Source organism: Silene latifolia, chromosome 1 (genome assembly GCF_048544455.1).
Source record: "Silene latifolia isolate original U9 population chromosome 1, ASM4854445v1, whole genome shotgun sequence".
NCBI lineage: Eukaryota > Viridiplantae > Streptophyta > Magnoliopsida > Caryophyllales > Caryophyllaceae > Silene > Silene latifolia.
The window spans coordinates 185168526-185194830 of NC_133526.1; the positions used below are offsets into that span (position 1 = coordinate 185168526).

At 36.0% G+C, this 26305-nt stretch overlaps 4 protein-coding genes and 1 long non-coding RNA gene across 7 annotated transcripts; 2 read left to right on the plus strand and 3 right to left on the minus strand.

Annotated features, from left to right (window-relative positions):
• Window positions 1-388: 388 nt before the first annotated feature.
• On the minus strand, window positions 389-4778 carry LOC141613287 (ubiquitin-conjugating enzyme E2 34-like). Of its 3 annotated transcripts, none has more exons than XM_074432027.1 (10): window positions 4558-4716; window positions 3006-3093; window positions 2357-2411; window positions 1908-1946; window positions 1713-1776; window positions 1545-1606; window positions 1399-1438; window positions 1274-1301; window positions 955-1046; window positions 389-808 (listed from the first exon to the last, which is right to left on the minus strand). In XM_074432027.1, exons 2-10 carry the CDS (start codon window positions 3051-3053, stop codon window positions 571-573), a joined length of 666 nt encoding a protein of 221 aa, XP_074288128.1. In that variant the 5' UTR covers window positions 3054-3093; window positions 4558-4716; the 3' UTR covers window positions 389-570. The 3 variants fall into 3 exon arrangements, with proteins under 3 accessions (XP_074288128.1, XP_074288131.1, XP_074288125.1); XM_074432030.1 differs by having other exon boundaries at window positions 4584-4713; XM_074432024.1 differs by lacking the exon at window positions 3006-3093 and having other exon boundaries at window positions 4558-4778.
• Window positions 4779-11824: 7046 nt separating this feature from the next.
• LOC141613300 (pectinesterase) lies at window positions 11825-15828 on the plus strand. The gene is made up of 2 exons (XM_074432037.1): window positions 11825-12996; window positions 15017-15828. Exons 1-2 carry the CDS (start codon window positions 11925-11927, stop codon window positions 15706-15708), a joined length of 1764 nt encoding a protein of 587 aa, XP_074288138.1. The 5' UTR covers window positions 11825-11924; the 3' UTR covers window positions 15709-15828.
• LOC141613303 (uncharacterized) lies at window positions 14886-16337 on the minus strand. Its single transcript, XR_012529239.1, has 2 exons — window positions 16086-16337; window positions 14886-15851 (listed from the first exon to the last, which is right to left on the minus strand). It is a non-coding gene; the product is annotated as an uncharacterized LOC141613303 (long non-coding RNA).
• A 1062-nt stretch (window positions 16338-17399) lies between these two features.
• Window positions 17400-23339, plus strand: LOC141613314 (alanine aminotransferase 2-like). The gene is made up of 15 exons (XM_074432049.1): window positions 17400-17783; window positions 18337-18387; window positions 18757-18807; window positions 19091-19156; window positions 19241-19302; window positions 19551-19629; window positions 20136-20240; window positions 20332-20442; window positions 20539-20676; window positions 20785-20859; window positions 21052-21172; window positions 21274-21428; window positions 21850-21924; window positions 22433-22636; window positions 22966-23339. The coding sequence occupies exons 1-15, from the start codon at window positions 17583-17585 to the stop codon at window positions 23080-23082; spliced, it is 1611 nt and encodes a 536-aa protein (XP_074288150.1). The 5' UTR covers window positions 17400-17582; the 3' UTR covers window positions 23083-23339.
• A 233-nt stretch (window positions 23340-23572) lies between these two features.
• On the minus strand, window positions 23573-24763 carry LOC141588747 (uncharacterized). Its single transcript, XM_074410175.1, has one exon. The coding sequence runs from the start codon at window positions 24761-24763 to the stop codon at window positions 23573-23575; it is 1191 nt and encodes a 396-aa protein (XP_074266276.1).
• Window positions 24764-26305: the final 1542 nt, after the last annotated feature.

Consider the following 26305-nt stretch of genomic DNA (forward strand, 5'->3'; position numbering starts at 1 on the left):
CACCATTAGATCCACTGCTAATTAATACACTGTATCTAAGAAACTACCTACTACAGTAACCCCTAGCATTGCAGCAGCATTGTCGGATATTCAGATTGCAGCAGCGCAGTTCTCCGATTTGGGTGTTAAGGGAGTCACAATAATGTTAGATGCTCAATTCTATTTACATGGTATACTTTCAGCAGCTGACAAGTATTACGGAATACACAAATTCTTGTTTCAGACGGACACTTTTTGTCTTATTTTTCAGACAGACATATGTGACCATTTTATAGTTAAATGTAACCACAATGGTATGACAGTGTTACAGCTTATGGTAACTGGTTTTTCAATAGTGGTCATATTTAACTGTAAAATGGTTACAAAATCCCGTCTTATTATTTCAGACCAAAAAGGCCCGTCTGAAGCAAGACGCACTGGACTGAATATTTGTCAGCTGAGTGCCAGATTCATATTAACGCTATGTCCGATTCACAATGAATTTAGTAGCCGTCTTATGCACTCAGGTTAGCTGAAGCTGTGAGTGCCGTCAAGGTTGAAGAAGAGGTAGCGCCATAACTGCACCAAATACTAAAAACACCAGCAAGAACATCGAGGTTGGACCGGTGGTACCAACTGCCTTCTCTGGACCTCTGGTTTTACATATGCGACATCTTCTTCCTCATTCCTGTTGTTATCAAGTCCATCAGATATGGACACGGAAGTGTCTTCTTGTGCAGGTGCTGCAGAGACTGCTGACTGAGCCTGTTCAGCAAGCTGCTGTTTAAACTTCTCCACATACTCTGGAAACAGTTCCTTGAACGTTGGGCTAACAAAAAATTAAGTGTCGGAATTAATTATATAACTATACGAGGAAGATGATTAGTTGGTGTGGCAAGCGAGACTGCGAGACCACTCACACAGCAGAAGATATTACCCGAAGAGAGAATAATGCACAAGCTGATGTTCACTTACTTTTCACAATTGAAAGCAAGAGAAGCCTTTGCTAAACGCTGTTTCTCTTCATTGGTAGTTTTGACGCTTCCTGTCGTAGGGATGTCTTCAACCTGCAATTTACAAGGCATGTACGCCATATTTCTGTCAGCTTAAACTATTTATCAGCCTTTAAACGAACAAACTGTTGGTGTTTGTTTCTGTATTTTTGACTTGTGAGCCAAGCACATGTTTAAAAAATTCCCATCACAAAGCTTCAAAATGACTCGAGCTAAAGGAAACTCTACAGGAGTATGTCATAAGCATCGTAGAAAAGCACTCAGCACAAGCATGAACTAACCATGAATGACAGTAGCCCAAGAAGAATGCTGTATTAGATTAGAAAGCAGTCAGTACAATCAGGGAAACAACTGCGAGTCTGCGAGGTAGATTAGGAAATACTGCATCAATTACTGCCCAACTTACCTTGATACAGACCACATTGGATTCCAACTCTCTGGATGAACTTCAGGAAAGAAAACATTTGCAGCAATTGTCAAACAGAGCTATAACGAACAAAAATGTCGCGCTTACTAAAATAAATAGAACACAGAAGAAGCTCTGAGACTCACAATCACTCATGGATAAGCAAATCTTCTCCTGAGTCATAAATCGACCACTGGGTGTCGTCATACTGTGCTCACAGGGACATATCAAAAGTCAGATATCAGTATGCTTTAAGCAGGAATAATACACCAATAAATAAATCAAGATTTTTGTAAGTAAAAGCATGTACAAACCTGATTCCCGGAGGTTGAAATGGATAGTCAGGAGGAAACTTGATCGTCCCATAATAATATCCACCTTTGTCAGATAACAAGAATTATAAAACATTTAATCACCCAACATATATGCATTGTCATTAGATCGGAACCATTTATCAGAAGAGTCATGTGGCAATTGAATGCAGTAAACGCCATTTAGATGTGACAAACCTGCGAATGGTGTTCCTTCACTTCCTTCAAGTACGTAATCTGTGGTTGAAATGGGAGTCATAAGTCAAATAAAATAAATAAGGAGACACAATCAGAATGTAAAAAACAAAAGGAAAAGAGATAACAGAGAAAGCACAGACAATTTCCGAAACAGTTAACAAATAACCAATACTAGTTCATTAATTAAGGATTAGATTTAGACATTTGGTTTAGACAATCCAAGAGAACGAACTTACAGCAAACAAGAAAAGTTAACTCCGCCACCCACTCTAAAGGGAAGTTGCGTGGTATATTTATGAAATTTTAAAGGGGCACTAAGTCGAAAGGGTAACGAATATGATGGGCACGGTACAGGTAATCCAACCGACAAGGCAACAATATCACATTGACAATAAAATTTTCACCTCTTCCAAAAGATTGTGAGAAAAAACAGTAGAAATAGAACTTACGCCAATCAAGAATGTCATCCGGAGAGGGGCGAGCAACAATATGAGGTACAGGCTCCTGCAAAAACCAAAAATGCTTATTTCATCTTACTGCTCTCAGAAAGTACACATTGTGTCATTGCAGTCTACAAAATGTAAAATAAAGCCATCGATAGGATGCATCATGATAAATGAGAACAACCTTTGATAATGTATGAACAACTACTCTCAGAAAAAGGCCGTTTGAAGAAGTCAGGGAGGGGGGATAGGGGCAAAAATAAGTCTTCAGTTTTAAATTCCTTGGATGATTTACTCCGTAATTGTTATCAAGAGCGACCCAGAGCAAGAGTTCAGTTCAATCAAAAATTGATGTATAGGTACTCGTTACACTAAACAAAGTAAAGATTAAAAATAAACACGGTGTGATAGAGAGTTAGGCCCTGTTCTTTTGAACCTGACCTGACCAGAACTAAACTGAAGTGAATAACAAAGATGAACTGAACTTAGCTGACCTGAAGTCAACCAAAAAGGTCCAAAAGAACGCGACCTTACTTGAACAACTAACTTCTTAACTACTTGCAGGCTCTTTCACGGAACTTTTTGTTTTGTACACAAGTAACTTGTTCCTTAGACTGAAATGGAAATGGAAATGAAAATGGACGAGAGAACGTACTTTACAAAGAGCTCTAAACTCCATTTGTAGGCGCCTAACACACGCCATTTAAGGTCTCACAAATGGGATCCTTAGCTCATAGATGAAACTGTAAGAAATAAATTAAATTCTTTCATCAAGAAACACCTAAGTACCTAACCAAGAACTTTGTCAGAAGTATTGTAGAAACATATATTTCATGTGTTCGTCTTTGAGTAGAGACGCTATAAAAGGTACAATTGTTTAGAAAATAAGATATCGCTTAAAACTTTGCATAGGGCAATGGCAGAGAAGAATATATGTCTATCTAAAAGATCTAAATATCACCGTCTAAAAGGAATGGAAAAGGAAAAAAAAAATAGGGATGGAAAATGCGGGATGAGGCACTGCAGAAAATCTTGATGCCTAAACTGTTATGGCAGATTGTGGTTTGCTAACCAAATCCCATATCCCTATGAGCTCAACAACTCGCCATCAGAACTTTTCTTGCTCCAACAAAGCTACTATAAGCATCATTATGTTACTTCGACAATTCACTCTAGCAATGTGTCGCTTTGCAACATTACGACACCAGACCACACTCAGACACTTCAACATAGGCCAAACAAAATGAAACTCTTTCACAACTTTTATCTGTCCACGCTCGACAACATATGGCAGACAACAGTAAAGCAAGTCGGAGTAACATAGCATCATCATTCGTCCCAGTCTACACCAGCATCTTACAACTAAAAATGGCTCAAATTCTCGATAGTAATGCTTACAAGAACAACTACAAATTGAAAACAGTACATCACATACAACATCTCAGAAACACTAAATTTCAACGCAGTAGCAATAAATTACTCGTTCGTAGACAGCTACGTAAAATTCACATCAAAATCCATGTAAAGTTGATAATCAATGGCGCAATTACTACTCTCTCCGTCTCAATCAATTATTTACCCTTTTCTTCTTAGTATCAGGTACTCCCTAGTCCCTAGGTTTCATTCATTTGTTTACTTTTCCTATTTTTATTTTCGGTTTAATAACTAGGGAACCTTTGGGCACAAACCACAATTTTTAGGGGGTGACAGTCTCGAAATTTAGAAGGCATAGCCTCGGGCTATTTTTAGCACAAAAGATTCCTCTTGGTGAGGACCTTAGACCCTAAGAAGGTTCACCCAAGTTTGAACCACTTAGAGCATTTTTTTCTGAGGATATTGTAATCAAAGTACACAAATAATTGAGACGGATGGAGTATTTTAATCAAAAATAAAAGGTAAACAAATTATCGACATAGAGGGAGTAAAATTTAACAATCATAAACCCAATCAGTATACCATTGCAATTGCAAATGAGTAATTCTAAAGTAAGTCCATTGTGCGGCATACAACGAACCTTGTATATGTTTAAACACCTCGAACAACGATAAATAAAAAATGCGACACTTAAGTCCAACCGTCTTATTCTATAATTTATCGACTGTTGAATCAACAAAAAAACCTAAGAAACGGCGAAATTAATGTAAATCATGAAACGGGAGGGCGCAAGAGAAACATTGCGAAAGGAATCAAAACGAGAAAGAGAATACCTGAAAAACGATGAAGACGTATATGCCTCGGTAAGGAAAACTTCTATTTATGGCAAGTTCTTGCAGAGAGGGACGACAACTTCTATTTCTGGAACGGGTCGTGGTTTGTCCCGTTGATATGGTTGCCAAAATGGTTAGATTTTGGTGAACTGGTCTATTGTGACGTATGCGGGTTGGGTTATACATGTCTCGAAACGGAATGGGTTAGATTACGGGTCAAAAGTTAGTGGGAAGCTAGTGTGATACTCGTAGAATTTAGGCCCTGTTCTTTTCGGCTTAATTTCAAGCTCACTCCAGTTAAGCTCAACTTATTTCAGCTTCTTTCATCTCGGCAAATTTCAGTTTAGTTCAGTTCAACTTCATTTAGCCCAAAAGAATAAAGAGTCTTACCAATAATAGGGAGTGAGATTTGAACCCGTAACCTATTATTACGATATAACCATTAAGCTATGACCTCTTCGGTTATGACTTATGAGTCGATGGGTGTGTTGGCAAAACCCATAACCAATACCTTGGGCACACGTCCATGCCCGACGTTATCTTGTGTCCGACACTTGAAGTCGAGTATGAATTAACATGAGTAAATAGAACCTCATTAGCAAAGCCGTATGTCCCTCGTGTTCATTGGGCTTATTTTATGGACTGACTTCTAAAATTACCAATATGTACCAACCAGATATAGCCCATTAGCCAGACATGCCCAACCCGTAATCCGCATGTCTATAGTGCCGAAACATTCATATAAACTTGGCCATTTCTGGCATTTGTTCACCTTACAGTAAGTCTTCTTTGTGACGGGAAATTGGTGTTTGCGGGCCAAAAAGAATTAAAAAGCTGATAAATCACATCAATCAAGCTACAAATCTACAAAAGGCGATTCTAAAACACAAATTATAAAAAGTACTAGTTTCCTTATTAAGGTAAAGATAATAAGTATTGTATTATTGTTCATCTTTACATCGAACTAAAGGAAACCTAAGCAACATGTAAAGATATATGACAAGATTCTTTACATTCTCCGCCAATAGTGGAGCATCTCACCTACGTTTTGCATTTGTACAAAGATAAAGTTGCGTCAAATATGTTAATTGTCGGCTATCTTCTAACTTTTCTCATTTTTATCAAGTTGATTTTTTTAACGTGTCTTTTAAGAGTCCAGATTAATAACCTAATAAAGATATTAACTATAAATTCACATTATCATAATTATTGAGAATATTTTATATGAATATTTTCTATATTTAGATTATTAACGTACAACACACTTTAGAAAAATTGTAACATATAATTTGTGTTTCATGAAACTTGCTTTTGGACAGTCTAATCAAAAGCTAGAGAATAAGCCAGGGCGGATGGTAAACAATACTCGTAGGTCTCAGTTGTGACGAACTTGTAACGGGTCAAGTATCACTCACATGGATAGGTAAGATAAAAAATAGAATGTATAGGGAATCACAAATAACTTGTCTTTATCCTCTTATATGGGTCTTATTTGATCCATTACCAATTTGTGGTGGATATCGACAGTAAAAAATGGTTAATGGTATGCACTATCATGCATAAAAGCTATGGTAAAAGCTATGCACAAAATTCCAACTTTCATTTGAAAAGAGAGTTGCATCTTTGCATATGAAACATGTGCTAATTTGGAATATGATTTAAAAGGACACTTATTTGTTATCAGAAACTTAGCGAGTATGCTCATCTCTAAAATATACGGAGTACGTAATAATACGAGCAACCGACACAATTACATTTCCATGGTTATTTCAATTTTTCTAGTTTTCAATAAAATTTAATTTGACCATTTTACTTTTACCATTTCACATTACGATAGCCGTTTTTTTTCAAAGAGTGCATTTGTTCTTCCAATTTTATATCGCAAGATAAAACTAGTTAAACACAAAATGAGAGTTATAAGACACAAAATGTGACAATGCAAATAATGATTTTAACATCTCTCATATTCAATAGCGGCAGAGTTAGAATTTGAATTAACGGTGCTGAAACTTCAGCGAGAGCAAACCGGTAATAGTATGAAGTAAATTCACAATTTTAACTAAAAACTTTAAAATTTCAATTTATCAGCGAGCCGAGCCCTCCTACTAGTTCTCCCCTAATTGCGTCACCGCTATCCAACCTTTCCCTTGGATTGCCGTGGCTTAGAGCTTATAACTCCACTATCTCGCAATTTTTTTCCAAGTTTATGCCATGTTAATATGTTATAGTACTATAGTTCATTCATCTCATTTATATTGTTCAATTTAACATCATAAAAAATATTACTCTATCTATTGTCTTACTTACCTTTTTGAGATGATTTAAACAAAAATAATAAAAGTACACTTTTATTATCTACTCCTTATTAACCTAATTTGATCGAGAGTGAACCAGTCACTTAAGTCGGGACAATATTAAAAGTTCATTTTTTTTTCCTTACAATATTTGAAATTGACGAGATAATTAAATTACGTAGCGAAAAAAGTAGACAAAATAAAAAGAATATAGGGAGTATATTCTTGTATCAACTCTTATACATGGCCGAGTTTCATACACTCGAGTCACATACAAGTGGAGCCAGAGTCCATGTATAGGGACATCTTCAATTTGGTGGTGTACAAGATAACAAAATGTACCCTAGCTATGTCGATTAGGACATAACAAGCAATAATTTTGGTTATGATATTTTACGATACATACATTTTTTTGTTTGTTCCCCATAATCTACGGCATTATTTGGCCATGGGTCTAAGAACCCCTGCCATGCACAAGGGCGTTTCTGTCCAGAATATAATAAGAATAAAACATCTCAACATCAATTATTAGCAATAATAATATTCTCTTCATTTCAATTACTCCCTCCTATTTCCTTATATCTTCCCCCTTTTTTTGGGCACAAAAATTAAGAAAGGGGAAGAAAGAAGGAATAAAGTAGAATAAAGTATTGTAAGTTGTGAAATTTATAGGTGAGAGAAAATAATAAAGAATGAATGATGAATAAATAATAGATAAAGTAATGAGAGTTGTTGATTTTTTAGGAGAGAGAAATTAATAAAAAATGAATGAAACTTACCAAAAATTAAAAGGAAAGAGGGAAGATAATCAAACTTGTGTGAAAAAGGAAAGAGGGAAGATAATAGGAAATTGGAGGGAGTATTTGTTTACTTTTAATTTGGCACAAAGATCGAAAAAGATGAGGGGACCAATCGATTATTTGTTTACTTTTAATTTAGCACAAAGATCGAAAAAGATGAGGGGACCAATTATTAGATGATAAGTGAAACAAAGTATTAGCTCTTGTTTGGTAATTGGATTAATTTTAGTATAAGCAGATTGCAAAAGCGGATTATAAATGACAGATTTTACTAGAACGTTTGACCAACATATTTTAATTAGCAAAATTAGTTTGATTGTTTGGTAATTACCGGGTTAAGATTGGCATATGGTTAGTTTTCTTTGTAAAATAATTTAAAATTTCCTATTTTAGAATGGGTTTTGATTTTCGCAATACACATTTTACTGACGCAATACATTATTTACATTTTTACCCCTCTTATTTCTCAAATGTGTTACGTACTACATCGAAAAGATAGAGAAAAGGAAAACAAAGAAGCAAAAACTCAAACAAGCTCACACCACCACCACCATCACCGTTGACCACCCTTCACCGTACCGCCGTTGACCACCACCTCCCCTTCCCCTTCAGGCGACTGTACCTTCCTCTTTCCATCGCCAGCAACCGACGACGACGACCACATGCACCATCCAACACTGCTCAACGGCCGACCTCCCTCCACCTCCCACGTCCCTGACCTCCCATAAATCACACAAGACTCCTCTTTTGTCGCCTTGACACCTACATCATCGGCACCCACCGCCTACACCGCCTTTCCCCTAACGTCTGCCACCCTCACCGCCATCCCACCAGGGTCACTACCACCAACGACCCAGCATGAATTGTAACTAAGATAAACCCTAAATCAAATAAAAGCCAACAAAATAAAAGAAAATAATCAAATTTGATACATAATTATGAAAAAACAAATTACTGCAAAATAAATAAATCATGGCCTACGTTAGGTGGTTCATGTGCAATTGACATAGTTAATGATGAAAATATATGAGACATAAATTGAAAGTAAAAAAAATATTTGTCAATGATGAAAATGAGTAACGGACATATCATCTATTCAATTAACATAGTTAGTTTCAATAAACACGGTTAGTTTTGTATCACAATGTCCAATTAAGGAGTTCCATATTACCTTCATCCGATATTATGTCTATTTACCCATATAATTTAATATCTTAATATATAAAAATAGATATTAAAATGTTATTATGATTCTCACCAAACTACACGGATTATAATTTAAGTGAAATATCTTTGTGTGGAGGATCAAATTGTTCATCAACAAAAGACATTCCTAAAATAGAAAAGATAAACAATTGACTAAAACAACCTAAACCTAAAATAAAACAGGTAAACAAATAAACGGGACGGAAGAAGTACTCTTCATATAATAGCAATGTGTAAATGCAATATTATAACATTAGTCAATAATCTTTATTAGTAACAATACAAGATTGTACAGAATGTCATCAATTCCTTAGGCCAGCTGAATTGAAGTTCTTTTTTAGGATTAATTAATATAAATAATCCATACTATGAGTGACATTCCTATAATACTCCAAACTACGTTTTAACTCACTTTAATCCTAACTATTTTACTCCCTTCCCATATTACACCCAAGTGACTGGCTACCTGAATAACAGGTAACCCTTTCTTTTTTCCTCACCTACTTACTCTATCAATCTTCATCGTCTATTTTCTTCATTTACCAACCTTTAACTCCTTCATCATCAATTACCAATCCCCACCACCATCACCAGATCTCACCAATTTTGCATCACCAGAACACCGTCAATCCCATCACTACTCTCTCACAAGCCGCCGACCTCATTTGCACGAAATCCAACCATTCTCTCCTCTGTCCCGTCCCGTCTCCGTCACCATTTGAACAACAACAGAGTGAACAACATCAAATTATAATCTCATTGCCCTCATTACCTTTTAAGTTGATACATACAAATTGGAGTCGTATCGTATAATCATTCTAATTACTCTTTGAATGAGAAAATTATTGATCACTTTGATAAAAAAAACGCAGAACATGAATTCCCAATCTTAGTGGCTAATCAATCAAACATTCACCTGAAATTAAAAACCACTGAATTTACATTCAAGAGAATGATTGTCATGCCCCTAGAAATGTAGAGCTTTACCAAATACATGAGTTAATCTGCTTTAAAATCCAATCTTTTCAAGAGAATCGTCGGTTTATACACTTGATTTTGTTCGTTGGTGTTATAATTTGGGAATTTTTTTGTGGGTTAGTTGAATTTGATTCAAAAACAATTGCCAATTTTGGAGTGGTGGTGGTGGACTGGTGGACTGGTGGTTGGTGACGGAGGATGTATATGAGGAGTTCTCCATTTTATTAGAGAGGAAGAAAGAACAGCTACATGTTTTAATTTTGATGTGTAAATTAATTTAGGGAAGAAGAAGGGGAAGGAAGAATAACATGCCCAGGAAAAAAAGAGTTTCAGAAGAGAGAAAGAATGGAAAAATATGGGGAAAGAAAATAAATGTTGTGAATATAGAAATGACCGGTATTAAGAAGTAAGCAAAGTGATTAAGTGCAACCAGAGAAAAAAGTAGGATACTTAGGATTATAGTAAGTTAAAACATAGTTTGGATTATTATAAGAAGGACCCTCATAGTATGGATTATTCACATGAATTAATCCTTCTTTTTTATATAATAAACACATTATATGCATGCATCAATAATAGGAGCAATTATCACTTCCAATTATTAGTTTCTACGTACCTATATGTGATTCCCATATATTAAGTTTCTGCAATTGCTTAGTTACAGATTTAAATCTTTTTACTACTCATTATTTAGAGTTTTTTTTGTCAAAAACTACCTAAAATTTACCTTATTTTCATAAATACTCCCTAAAGTTTTTAATTTTGCGAGAAATTACCTAAATTTTCTTGACTATTGTCGGACACTACCAAATTGAAAAATCCGATCAAATTACAAAATTCTAACTCGAAAACATTATTTTTGGCATTGAACATACATTATTTACTATACTTAACCACCGCCAACTGTTTTGATTAGCTACTAACACATTTATTTCAATTTGTTTTACTACAATTTTGATTAGTATGGCCGAGATTATTGCTAATTTGGACAAAATTATGATTAATTCGATTGTCATTTTGACTTATTTGTCGGAATTTTAGTTAATTTGGAAAAACGGTTGTCGAATTTGCTCATTAATTTCAATTTGGTAGTTTTCGACAAAAGTAAAAAATATTAGGTAGTTTCTCCCAAAATTAAAAACTTTAGGTAGTATTTATGAAAATGAGGTAAATATTAGGTAGTTTTTGACAAAAAAATTCCACTATTTATTTATAAAGTATATTATACTGACCTTGTATCTTATCTGATGGCAATAAAGAATATATGTTTCTATAACCTAGTCAGTTTGTAATCAACTTATATATTTTTAATTATTTAAATACATAAAGTTAATCGAATCCGTTTTCAAAATAAGCGATTTTTCCCAATTAATTATCAAAATGGGCCGAATCTCGAATTAATTGTCGAAAATGGGTCCACGTAGGCTTGGTATTGACAAAGCTAGTGTGAGGGGTCAAGTCGCCATGGCGGGTGGCGACTTGTGTCGAAGTCATATTTCCCGCGCTTTTCCAACATGACTTTATTCATGCAAAATCAGACCAAAACGCCATGGTGGGTGGCGACTTTGGGCTTGGTCGCCGATCGAGATGGCTACTTAGATACGAACTTAGCTTTGGGTATGACGTGGACCCATTTTGGGTAATTAATTTGAGATTCGACCCATTTCTTTAAATAATTGGGAAAATCGCTTATTTTGGAAAAAAAATTCAAGTTAATCGACCATAAGTTGAGCAGACATCAGATTTACTGGATTTCAAGGCCCCATAAGTTATTTAGTTAGTTGTAGTTGTCGTTTAACTTTGTTAAATTTGTCTAAATCGAGTTTCATACGTTCGACCACCTAACAAAAACAAATACGGAATAAATGATACTTTCTCCTTTCAAATCCAAACATTTAATTTCACTTATAATAATTATAAAAAAAAAAAAAAAGCTCCTTAATTAGATGTAAAACTTAAATATACTAGCTAGCAAAATGTACCTATTTTATGTCTTCATTATTTTTGTATAAAAAGGACCTTCCCATCACTAACTTATCACTACATACATTTCAATACATCTCTCATTCCTTTCTCATAGAAAAACAACATGAAACAACTCTATGAAAAACACAATAAACTTATCTCAACCCTTATCTTTTCAATTCTACTCATATCATCCTTACTTCCAATCGCAATCGGAGCAAAATCCGACCACCCGACCCAAACCCTTTCAATCCATACCATTCTCCAAGCCTCATGTTCAACAACCCGATACCCGGACCTATGCTACAATGCCATAGCCTCGGCTCCACCTCACATTTCCGCGAAGATCACCAATATCAAAGATGTCATTATCGCGTCTCTTAACCTAACCACGGTCACTGTTGAGCACAATTACTTTACCGTCCAAAAACTCATCAAAAATCGCAAAAATTTAACCATTCGCGAAAAGAATGCCCTCCATGATTGCCTTGAAACAATCGACGAAACCCTAGACGAGCTTAGGCAAGCCTTAGACGACCTTATAAAATATCACCGTAGTAACAATTTTCAGAAAGTTAACCGCGGTAATTTTGTATTGGAAGATTATGTCGACGATATGAAGACATTAATTTCTTCCGCTATTACTAATCAAGAGACTTGTTTAGACGGATTTTCGCATAATAATGCGGATAAACTCGTAAGACTAGTGTTAGAACAAGGTCAAAAACACGTCGAAAAAATGTGTAGTAACGCTTTAGCCATGCTAAAGAAATTAACCGATGAAGATATCGAAACGGTCCAAATGTTACGTACGAAAAATAATAAGAGACAATTATATGATAATATTGATAATTATAATAAGAAAAATGAGAGTTTACGTGAAAATAATTGGCCTAGGTGGATGTCACATGGTGATAGAAGGATGTTACAACAAGGTGGTGTGAAGGTGGACACGGTGGTTGCGGCCGACGGTAGCGGGAATCACCGGACGATATCAGCGGCCGTGGCGGCGGCTCCGGTGAAGAGTAAGAAGAGGTATGTGATTAAGATTAAGGCAGGAGTTTATAGGGAGAATGTGGAAGTTGATAAGAAAAAGACTAATCTTATGTTTATTGGAGATGGACGGTCCAAGACTATTATTACCGGCAGTAAAAATGTGATTGATGGTAGTACTACCTATGATTCTGCTACTGTTGGTAAGTAATTATTCTCATATCTTCAAATTAGTTTTTTTTTTTTTTTTTTTTTTGTATTTTAATTACGCATACATGCTCGTTAATCGTTTACTTCTGTGCAAATCATTTATTTATTTTTGATTAAAATATTTTTGTAAAAAATAAAAAAGTAAATAAATAATTGGGACGGAGGGAGTATTTTGCATGGCAGATCAAGATTTATATAAGCGTGTGTCCCACTATCTTGCTAGCTAGATTTGACATTAACTAATGTTGGATTAAGACGTATTTAATTAGTAGATTAATAATTGCTTAGTCATATTTCAAAAATGTTCAAATTATGTAAACAAAATATTTTAATCCAATGTCCATTGATCTACATTGTAGGAAAACCATCCCTATTACCTTCATTTTAAGGAAATATGGCCATATGGATAAATATTTATAAAAAGAAAAGTTAGTTAGATTTACTTTCAATCAGTTTTATTTGTAAGAAGTGTTCATAACCGACTAAATTAAATTATATAGTAGAAATATGTATAAATTGTGTTGAACTAAATTAAGTAAGAGTATTGAGTGTATGTTATTACTTCTGTAACTCGCGTACTATTGGGTGAAATCGTCATACTATAATATAGACAATCATATTTCTTATAAAAACATTCATACGGAGTATTATATTATTTTAAAATAATAATTCTTGTACAGTAAGCAATTAATGATTAACCAATAATTCTCTTACATTATTTTAAGACAATTTTATAATTTTGTGAATTGTGGTGGCACACTATTACAAATTTGATATTATGAGAATTGATTAGGACATGTGTTTGTGTTTCCTCCACTTAAAAGTTCGTCATTTTAATGTTGTAAACCTACTTATAATTGGGCTGTTTATTATTATTCATTTTGAAAATGACACGCATGTTCTACGTACGTACTAATTCAATTCCCGTTGTTGACATTTTGGACATTAATTAAAATTCAACCATAACTTGATAACTAATATAAGCTAGCTAGTAGATATAGCTTTAAGAGTTTTCGAGTTTGATTATATATTACGAGTAGTTATTTTCAAAATTTATACGGTAAAAGAGACTCTGATAGTTGAATAATTTGTGAAAAATAAGGCTTACACTCAAAGATAAGATATATCATATCTTACACTCCTATTAAGTTTAATTTTAAAGAAGATTTTATCCAAAATCAATTTTTACGAGTATTGTACAGCAACATTTAACTAGTCAGCCCAATTATTTGTAGTTTATTTTAAGAACTAAACCGTAAATAATTATACATGTAAAATCCTAACATCGCCTTTATTCAAGCTCGGAAAAAAGTTACTCCGTATTTTCATAGCCATAAAAGACGCTTTATCTTAAAAACATATAATTGACGATGGAAATGTTGTTAATTTATTTATTTAAATAGTAGTAATAAACTATTTTTGTTTACATGTGGAACATGTTGCACGTGAAACTACTATAGACTGTATATCGTTTAAATTAATTTTTTACTATAGTATTATTAAAGCATGCTTTAGGCTTTAATCACGGCCTCCTAATTTTACGAGGTTCACTCGTAATTGATTGGACAAACACATTAAGGATGAAGATCACCGACAATTTGATTCTTGATTTCTTGGGTACCCTAATTTCCACAAAAAAGAAAGTATAAGACAACGACTTAATTAAGAAAAAGTTGAAGCTATTTATTCCATTTACTTATGCTTTATCAATTTGGTTGCTTTATAACTTTATTCCAATCTAGAAGTTGATTAATGTAAGATCTTGATATGACTCCAACTCGAAAGGAAAATAAACAAATAAAAGTAAAATGAAATTTTGGGGAAATTTGCGTTTTGAAGTAACTTGTGTGTGTAATTGTGTATGAGATACTAATCAAGACTTGAAACTTGAATATGACTATGAGATCTCAATACATAGTTGTATTTTATACGGATTAATATAACTTTATCATAATAAAACACATTTTGTGTATATTAAAGAACTTATTTTTGCCATTTGATTGAAAAATGCAGCCATCATGGGAGAAGGATTCTTAGCCCGGGACTTGACCTTCCAAAACACAGCTGGTCCATCAAAGCACCAAGCCGTTGCACTTCGGGTTGGGTCAGACCTCTCAGCATTTTACAATTGTGACATCCTAGCGTACCAAGATACACTCTACGTCCACAACAACCGTCAATTTTACATTAACTGCCTAATCGCTGGCACAGTTGATTTCATCTTTGGTAACGCGGCAGTAGTATTTCAAGATTGTGATATCCATGCCCGTAAACCTAACCCTGGTCAACAAAACATGATCACGGCCCAATCAAGGACCGATCCTAACCAAAACACCGGGATAGTCATCCAAAAATCACGAATTGGAGCGACATCGGACCTGAAGGCTGCTCAGGGCAGCTTTAGTACGTATTTGGGTCGACCGTGGAAAGAGTACTCTAGGACAGTTATCATGCAATCGTCTATAAGTGACATTGTACACCCACAAGGGTGGCATGAGTGGGAAGGTAATTTCGCACTTAATACCTTGGAATATTCGGAATATAAGAATAGTGGACCGGGTTCGGATACTTCTAGACGGGTCAAATGGAGAGGTGTTAAGGTACTAAGCAGTGATGCTCAAGCTCAACAATTTACTCCAGGGAAATTCATTGTTGGTGGTAGTTGGTTGCCATCTACTAGTTTTCCATATTCTCTTGGTCTTTGAATAGACCATTTTGATATCCAACATGTTTGATTTTTCAATCCGGATATTGTTTGTACTACTATTATTAATTTTTGAGATGAAATAAGAGCAACAACGTGAAGTGCCTATTATTGATCCAAATTAAAGTGTGAAGATTTATCAAACTCATTTTCTTTAATCAAGTGGTGTTAAGTCCAGTGGTAGCTGGGTTAAACCTTGAAACTTGCAGAAATGCAGGAGTTGAGAGCCCCAGGGTTTCGACTACCAATTTGGGCGATGATCACGGCTATCAGCATTCGCGGCACAGAAAGTGAACTACATGGTCCATGTGGTGGTGCGGAAATACATGGACCCGGGGGACTCAACCCCCTCGTCATCAAAAAAAAAAAAAAAAAAACCTCATTTTCTTCCTTTTTCTTATTAAAACCACAACATTAGTTTGCATCATCCAATGGCATCAAACTTAATAATTAATTTTATATTAATCCGTTTACATCAATATGAAAAAAGCTTCATTATCACTCTTTAAAGACGTATTATGAGTGGAAGAATTAAAAATCGAAATTTTAAAAGGTTTTAAATATAATTAAAAAAAAAAATAAGAAGTGTTGTAGAATAAGAAATAGAGAATAAATTGTAGAGAAAAATTGAAGGGAAAATAAGTAAATAGATTGAGAGAGGGAAGAGAGTTGCTTCTTATTCATTATTCATGGGGTATATATATAGTACGTACATAGAAGAGAGGTGAATGAGAAACCTAATTATAATGGGTATAAACTCAATAAATATCCACACTAACTAATATTTCATAATAAAAAGAGCGAACTTTTTTTTTTTTTATGACGAGGGGGTTGAGTCCCCCCAGCCCATGCATTCCTGCACCACCACATGGACCATGTAAGTCACTTCTTCCGCAGCTGCGATGGCAAGTGATCATCGCTTTGGTGATAGTCGAACCCTGGGGACCTCTCAACTCCCGCATTTGCGAGCGAGTTTAACCCAATGCACCACCTGACTAACACCACTTGGTTAAAAGAGCGAACTTACAATGTAATATTATAACTTTCATAATTTCAAAGCTCATGATCAATAACAAATTTATCATCGCATCGCTTTATCCTACATATCACATTCAAATACCTCATTTGACATTCGTAGAAAAACATATCAGTTTTAAGTCAGCAACTCTCTCACACGGTCGCCTCTGATAGAATAGGTATGTTCACGATTTGTTTCGTCCATTGAATTTAACATGCTTATACAGTTATACTGCATTATCAGTGAATACAAATATTGCATTTTCGTAAACTTACAAAGGTCTGACCAGCTAACCTGTACCAAGATCATTAACCTACTTGTTCGTGGGCCAAAAAATCAACATAAACCCGACATGTATCTAACCAAATCTCGTATTTGATCACCTCAAGATAGATCTAACCATATCACAATGGAACCCTTCTAAATCAGTGCTCCAAAGTACTTGGGCTGGCCATGGAAGAACGTATCCAACATTCCAAAACCATGACTATGCAGTCTAATATTGGACTTGCTCCCAATCCACTGGGCCGAAAAATGTGGTTCAACTACTCTCGAGCCCCACAAAACCGGGTTACTACTTCCCTGTATCGTTCCAAATTTATTGAACGTTTCCGAAAGGACAAACCGGGTTCTCACAAAATTCCCAAATCTTTCATGTGAGTTGAATTTCATTATTTCAACAACTAGTAGTCAAATTAATCCCACACATCTTTGTCAAAGTTGAACACCAATGTCTTGACTCTTGACAAATTCCATAGTTTTATGTTTCTTGCGTAAAAAGAGACAGAAAGTTGCTGACTTTTGTCATAAATCAACATTAACAACACACCATAAAACTGTGGATTGAATCACTAACAATGCGGAGATTCGTAGCTGAAACTGCTAAACATCTCATCAAAAGACGAAACATTTCCTGTATTTCTTCACAGTATCATCATCAAAATCATAGCCTTCTTGCTTCTTCTCAATCCCTTTTCTTATCTTCACCCTTTTCCACTTCAATGGATCACTCAAATGGGTCTTCACATCATGTTACTCTTCAAACTATCAATCCAAAGGTCTAATTTTTTTGATTTTTGATTGGTTGGTTGTTGTTTAATTGATTGTGTATGCATTTTGGGATTTGGGTTTTGAGTTTTGAGTTAGTTTGTTTGATGGGTAGTTGTTGAATTTGGTTTTTGTTGCATTTTGATTGATGGGTAGTTAGGGTTTTCAATTTGGTACTGTATTTGATTTGAATGTGGGTTTGTATATAATTCTGTGATTTTTTTGGTGTTTGATCATGTCCTTGTGTATAAATTCCGTCTCAATCATTCGTTTAACTTCGATTAAAGTGGACGGCGGGAGTATTTGATGTGTACCTTTAGTGGAAGAGAGTGTTTTATTAGTTTGATGGTTGAAAACTATTCGTTAACCTTTGATTAAAATATTCCTCGCAAAAAATGCAAAAGGTAGACAAATGACTGGGGGATGGAGTATGTGATGTGGAACTTTAATGGGGGAGAGTGTTGTATTTAGTTTGTGAGAACTGTAGAGCCTTTTGTTGCGATGAAGCTCATCTGTTTTATGTAATGGACAAGTTTCTTACTTCAGCTATGATCTTATCTCCAGGTGTTGAAATGTGAATATGCTGTTCGTGGTGAGATTGTTACTCAGGCAGAGGTATGAAGTCTATTGTTGTTCTGGTTACGCTAGCCGATTGAAATCACCTTTTTGCTAAAATTTAGTGTTAGATTACTGTTAAAGAAATAGATTTTAGCTGTTTGAATATGTTGGAATAAGCTATAGTACAAATTAGCTACAATCAGTCTTGCCAGAAGACTGTTGGTGTAATTGATGAGAGTGACAAGTTAATTGAGCTAGCTTTGCTACTATGTGTCGTGCACTTCGTGCTCAGAAGTAGCGATGATTTGTTTTTCTGACGAACTGTCGTCAAACTAAATCAGGCACTAAGTCACTTGAATGGATCATGTAGATTGGGCCAATTTTAGTTATTCGTCTAAGAGCACTGTCACGTTTTTTTTATCACAGAAATTGCAAGAACAGTTGAAGAAGCAGCCAGAGACTCTCCCCTTTGATGAGGTGTAGTTCTTTTTTTTTTCTTTCGTGGTTCTTATCTCTTTGGTGTCTATCTATCTATCTTCGAGAGTTATAGGCTAGATTTATCGAATGATCTATGGAAATTTTTTATGACTGGGAAAGCCTGAATAATCTTTGTGGGAGCTTTTGAGGTAATGGTATAATGAGTTGTATACCATCTTACATCTATGATAAGTTGGAATTCTCGGCTTCTTCTTGACTTTTAAGGTCAGTATGTTATACACACTGTCATGCCTCAAGTCTGAGTTTCTTTTGACCTGCACAGATACTTTACTGTAACATTGGAAATCCTCAATCTCTTGGTCAGCACCCAATCACGTTCTTCCGTGAGGTTAGTTTTCTCGATTAGATGGTCACCAGCACAAAATGAAAGTAGAACATCGTAGTATTAATATTATGATTTGATATGCGCTAGGTCCTTGCTCTTTGTGACCATCCAACCATATTAGACAAGAGTGAAACACAAGGACTGTTCAGGTATTCTGCGTGTAATCTAAGTTTGATCATTTTTCTCTCTTGTGTTCTCCTGTTCTACTAGTCGTGAGTGAGCTTCTCATACCGAATACTTCTTTTGTCGAAAAAGTGCACACGTAATCAATTTGTATTAGAATTGTTTGGGAAATTAAGCCATAATGATGAGAAAAAGAGACGATGTTCTTCCACTTTGTGTACCAGACTACCAGTACAGCAGTACTCTTATTCCTCTTTTCTGCCATTTACTGCAGCGCTGATTCTATAGAAAGAGCTTGGCAAATTCTGGATCAAATTCCTGGAAGAGCTACTGGTGCGTATAGTCACAGCCAGGTGATAAACATGATCTAATTTTGTTCAGTGTGATTTGCATGAGGTCCTTGTACATGCTGGAAATGGTGTGGACCCCCCTCCCACATAGAGCAATAGGAAAAAGACTTCTCATTTCATTTCATTTTGTTTCCCACTTTTACCCATAAACACGGGCTATGTAAATGGGATGGAGGGAGTGTATAAGTTGTACAGATGGACTTCCTTTTTTGTTTCATCCAATTTGTAGCCGGTTTCTCTATAAGTTTTACTTATATCATATATATCCATGCCATGCTTTCAAATCTGGGCCTTGAAATTTGAAACTGTGTCAGACTGCTTTGTAAAATGTTTGAAGTTACCGTGACTGAAGTTGAGGTGGTATTGGGTGCATTTGTGGAATCAGAAATGTAGCCAATGTTTAACACCATGGTCCGTGCCAGCTTACCGAAGATTTTAATGCTCCATACATGACCATATGATATAAATGTATAATATTTTTTGTTATTTTGGTTTGATCAATATTTCAGGGTATCAAGGGTCTGCGTGAAACAATTGCCGCTGGAATTGAAGCGCGTGATGGTTTCCCGGCAAATGCAAACGACATTTTCTTGACAGATGGGGCGAGCCCTGGGGTAAGGAACCTTTTATTGTGAGTTATCTGATTCTGATTACATAGCTTAAAGTATAATGGTGGATTTTATCTTCACATTTTTTTTTATTTAGGTCCACATGATGATGCAATTACTTCTAAGATCAGAGGAAGATGGAATTTTATGCCCTATTCCACAGTATCCCCTGTATTCTGCTTCAATTGCTCTCCATGGTGGAACATTGGTATGTCCGCAATCAATGTGGGCCATATTGAGAGCTTTCGACTTGAACTGTAATAATTTATGTTTAATGGGTGACCGTCTTTCTTGGCACGAATAGGTTCCATACTATTTGGATGAAGCGACCGGATGGGGTTTGGAGATTTCAGATCTGAAGAAACAACTGGATACTGCCAGATCTAAGGGTATAACTGTTCGGGCCTTGGTTGTGATAAACCCTGGCAACCCGACTGGGCAGGTACAGGGCATAATTTGTCTTTCATGTTTGGACTGGGGGATGGGGTCATGGGGGTGAGTGTTGTGTTTATCAATTGTCTTGCGACTTTTCTAAAATTTCCATTTTCAGGTTCTTGCTGAAGAAAACCAGCAGCAAATTGTTGAATTTTGCAAGAAAGAGGGTCTCGTCCTTTTGGCAGATGAGGTAAAATTTGCTTATATAGTCAATATCTGGTATTATATAGATCCTTGGTAGGTTGTTAATTAGAATCTACTCAATCTAGTCGCTGGGGGGTTTGCAGTACTTCTACGTCTTATGGGTGGATACTTAGACATCAAACAATCTCTTATGCACTCAACCACTCATGAGGTTATGGCGATATTCTTTGTGAAACAGGTATATCAAGAAAATGTGTATGTCCCAGACAAGCAATTTCACTCCTTCAAGAAGATTGCACGTTCAAATGGATTTGGGGAGAACGACATCTCCTTGGTCTCATTTCAATCTGTGTCTAAAGGTAGCTTGCAGCTTGATTATTCTGGTTTTGATTTTCGAGTTTCACAACAAAACTTGTTTTCAAAATTAACTAGTTGAATTATTTTTTAATTATGATTCTAGGATATTATGGAGAATGCGGCAAAAGAGGAGGTTACATGGAAGTAACTGGATTTAGTACCGAGATAAGGGAACAACTCTATAAAGTTGCCTCTGTCAATCTGTGTTCTAATATTACCGGTCAAATCCTTGCTAGTCTTGTTATGAGTCCGCCAAAGGTAACTCGTTCTTCCATTTGATTATCTGCAGCCTAATTCTATGGATACCTTTCGGCAGGGATCTATTGAGTGTTATAATTGCTTGATCCTTTTTAATCTATGTTCAAAAAAAATTACAAGGGAAAAAGAATGTATTTTCCTCTTTCTAATCATGGAGAGATGGGAAAATACATTGGAATTTCTGGCTGTTGGTTGAGATTGGTACTTTTGTTTATTTACTGATCTTGACAAGGTATTGAAGTGAAAGCTTGAATTATTTTCGCTAAACGATAGATATTTATGATTCTACTCGATAGCTTGTTAGTTCGTGCTAGAGGGAGTATAATTGAACGCATCATTTAGTTCATGCTGTTCAAGCTATGGAACTGCTTAACTTGCTGATCTGGCTTCAAAAACTAACATTGCATTGTCCTTTTTCTAGGTTGGGGACGAGTCTTATGAATCTTATTCTGCTGAGAAGGAGGGTATTCTTTCATCTTTGGCCAGTCGTGCAAAGGTATCTTAAATAGTCAGATTCACATTTTTTGAGGCAGTCAGGCAACTGATTAATAAAGGGGCGCTTTACATGTGCTAGTCCTGCTCATCTAGAATTTTATTTTATTTGACCTTTCAGTGAACTGGTGATAGGGATTGCGGGTCGGATGTAGACGGGATCATGTTGGATATTCACTGCCGTGAAGTCCAACTTGTATCCTGATTAGATCCATCCTGGATCCGCTAGTATAGGCCTATTACCTACCTGGGTCCTTTTTTTTTTTTTTTTTGCATATTTTTGTGTTTCTGAATCTCAAAGGTGATATCCAAACCCACAGTTGACTTGGATCCATAGGGTCCTAAAATTTTACATTCCAGAATTTTATCTGTCAATATCAGGTTCAGAGGATCACTGTAGAGTTCCTTATCTATTGTTGGTGGCTATTGTTGTTGTATGTGTAACTGAGTAACTAGTTTGCCGGGTATTAGACGTTATTTGAAACTTCTCATTCCATTCGATTTATTGGTAGACGCTAGAAGATGCATTCAACAGTTTAGAAGGCGTGACATGCAACAAAGCGGAGGGTGCCATGTACCTATTCCCTCGAATCAATCTTCCAAAGAAAGCAATAGAAGCTGCTGAAGCAGTGCCCACTGCCCCTGATGCCTTCTATGCTCGCAACTTACTCGAACAAACTGGAATTGTTGTGGTTCCCGGTTCTGGTTTTGGACAGGTGAGCCTCTGAGCATTTTGTAGTGCAATGTCTCGATTCAATATGCAATTTTCATTGTGGCTCATGTTGGAATCACCACTCAATGGACATATGAAATCTGCGTACTCTTTACTTTGTCATAGACAGGAGACGCGAGTAAATTGACCCACCCACATGACATGTACAATGTGGCCGTGGTGAATCTAATGATCCTCGGAACTTTTATGAAACGAACGTGTTGACCATAATTTGAAGTTTAGGCTTTAGGGTTTAGAGTACCTGGTTAATGCATCTCTTTTCATTTCTATTAAACCTGGTTGCTTATTCCTCGCATGTTTTTTTTTTTGAAGGTTCCCGGGACTTGGCACATCAGGTGTACCATTCTGCCACAAGAGGATAAAATCCCTGCCATTGTTGATCGACTGACGGCCTTCCATCAGAAGTTTATGGACGAGTATCGCGATTGAGAAGTAATACTCCCTTATAATAATGTTCTGAATAAAGGTTTAGTAACTTGGGCTTGAATATATATCCCTATATTATTGTTCAAGGAATATAGAGTGAGCCTTTTTTCCCAGGCTTTCGTACATGTAATTGTTCGTCCATAAACATATTTTTGCTTCTAGAATTTCCCAAGCTTTCATGGTGTATCTGAGGGTTACTTCTCTAAAGGCCGCGTTTGGTTGGTGCAAATTGGAAATAAAGATGATGGGGTGAACACAAATGGTCGATTTAATTGTTTGATTAGTAACATTTATCATGTCATGAGAAACAACTGTAGTCACTTCCGGTGAAGAAACTCCACGATTTTTTTTTTATTAATAAGACGGGATAATCCAGAGACATACAGTGAGTAGAGTCCCAACGAGATCTAGAATCCAATAGAACAAGAAGCCACAAAGGACATAATCACCAAAACAGAGAACACAACACAAAACATGGTGACATTAAAAACATTCAGCTTTCAAGACGAAGAGTCGTTCGCTGCACTAACCTCTTCTCCTTCCACGATCTCATTGCTTTCCAGTTATTCAACCATTCTTCTAGGGTGTAAGGTAGATTTTTTTTCCATGCTTTGCCCCACAATCCAACCCTCAAGAATACTTGATCTACTAAACACGTCCAATTGGGTGACTTGTTCTCAAAGATGACTTCATTCCTCAATTCCCAAATAAGAGTAACTGTAGCAATGAAAAATACTTCCCAAAGTCGTCTTTCAAACCCAACAAAATGAGAGTCATACCACATCAGAAAGGCATCGTCCACCTCCAAGGGACAAACCCATGTCGTATCCCAAGCATCACAAATACCCGTCCATAGCTGCCAAGAGAATTTACAGTGCAAAAATAAATGACTCAAAGTTTTCAACTCTTCACGACAAAAGATACATCTCAAGATTCTCAACTCCTCCCAAGACATCTCCTTCCACTTCAATACCCTATTCTTTGTATTCACCCTTTTCCAAAGTATTGCCCAAAGAAGTATTTCATACCTTGGCGGTGCAAGTCCTTTCCAAACTTGGTTGAACCAATGCTTCCGATCTAAATCAGTATATTTTAATTTATAGAAGGCGTTGACAAAAGTTTTAGTTGTGTAACATCTAGTTTTATCAAAAGGCCAAATATGACAATCATCTTTTTCTCGTAGAGGTGTGAAACCCTCGATTAGCAAGTTCGATTGGTCGACTAGTAATAGTTCCCATTGAAATAGTCTTCTCTTCCACTGAAGTTGCCACACCCAATTGTCGCCTTGCCAAACCCCCATGTCAGCCACACACTTATTTTTCTGGATTGACACACTAAATAGCCTGGGAAACCCTTCTTTGAGAGTTATATGTCCAATCCAGAGATTTTCCCAAAAGCTAATTTTAGTTCCATTTCCAATCTGTATCTTCATACCTTGCTTTGTGACTTCTGCAATGTGTATATCCCAAGTACTAATAGAACAAATCGACTTCCATAAACCAAACTTGGCCACTTTGTCTTCACTCTTAAACACTCCGTCAGGGTTAAGATCATGTATTGAGCAAATAATTCTTTTCCAAAGCGCCTCATGCTCCATTGAAAAATGCCACCACCATTTAAAGAGCATGCTGGCATTTTTTATCTGTAAATCGCCCACGTATAAACCACCCATCATCTTCGGCATTTGGATAGTTTTCCAATTAATCGATGGGATAACATTCCTCTCATTCTTCTTCCCCAGTAAAACCTTCTTTGAAGTCCGATGATCTTTTTCATTACTCCTTTAGGCATCCTAAACATGGACATAAAAAAGAGGCAGCGAGTTCAAGACAGATTTAATAAGAACCACTCTACCAGCTTTTGAGACTAACCCAACCTTCCAAGAAGCAAGCCTGCTTTTTATTCTCTGCACCACTGAATCCCAAACCGAAAGTTTATTTGAGTTATCCCAAAGGAATACCCAAATACTCGATAGGTAAATGCAATAGCTGACAACCCATTTTTCGTGCATTTGTTTCACCCCAGTGCAGACTCTTACCCATTACCAGAAGAGCAAATTTCTTAAAGTTTATAGTCAGGCCTGAAGCACGCTGAAAATTATCAAGCAATCTCCCGATATTTGTCAGGACTTGAGATTTAGCCGGACAAAATATAAGAGTATCATCTACAAATTGTAGGTGGCTTAACACAACCTTGTCCTTACCCACTTCCAAACCTTGAATGAGTCCCAAATGAATGCCCTTAAGCATAGCCTGATTGGAAGCCTCCGTCACTAACAAGAAGAGGAAAGGTGAGATGGGATCCCATCTCACCTTTCCTGGGACCTCTCTCCATTTTAAAAGGTCTGGTGGGGGTACCATTGATGAGGATAGAAATAGATGCTGTAGATAGGCATGTGTAGATCCAATTTCTCCACTTAGACCATCTCCAACAATGATCACTTCTCTTCCTCATCTCACTCTCTCTTATCACTTCTTACTCATCCACCTCATTATTCCTCAACTTTTCAATTTTACTCCTCCAACAATAATTTACATTTATTCCTCATCACTCTCTTTCATCTTTTATCTCTCTTACTTTAACATACTCCACTCATTTTTTACATTAAAATCTATTTTCGTAATTTATTCGGGTTTTCAACTCGATAATTAATCGACTTCAGTTTTATTATAGAAAAAAAGGTTAAAATGTCTATTAAAAAAAGAATATTTAAGAGAGAGAAGAAAATCAAAGAAAGAAGATAAGAAAAAGTGAGCGGATATATGTCAAGGGTCGGGATCCGGTGAGAACCACTAGTATAATGAGAACCATGAGAACCACTATTGTATCTAATAATATAGGGAGGACTGTGTACAGCGATAAAAATAGAATTTGAGAAAATCAAACGTCCTTCCCCCAAAAGCTTCCAATCTCTGTCATTTTCATATTTTTCGTTCTCTCTCATCTTTCTTTCTCTCTCTCTCTCTTCGACTGTCAACATCTTCGACGATGCTAGATGTTTCTTTCTCTACGATCGATCGTCACATACTGAACCATCAATCTCGGCAACCATCTACTTATTCGACGCTGCTTTAATCAATGGAACCTGTTTATTCGAGGTAAAATTCCGAAATTGCTGATTATTTTTTGTTAAATTAGGGTTTATATTTTGATCTTTATGTAATTTTTTAATTCGTCGATTAAATTAGTTAAATTTAGGGTTTGAATATCGTGTTAGATTGTTCGT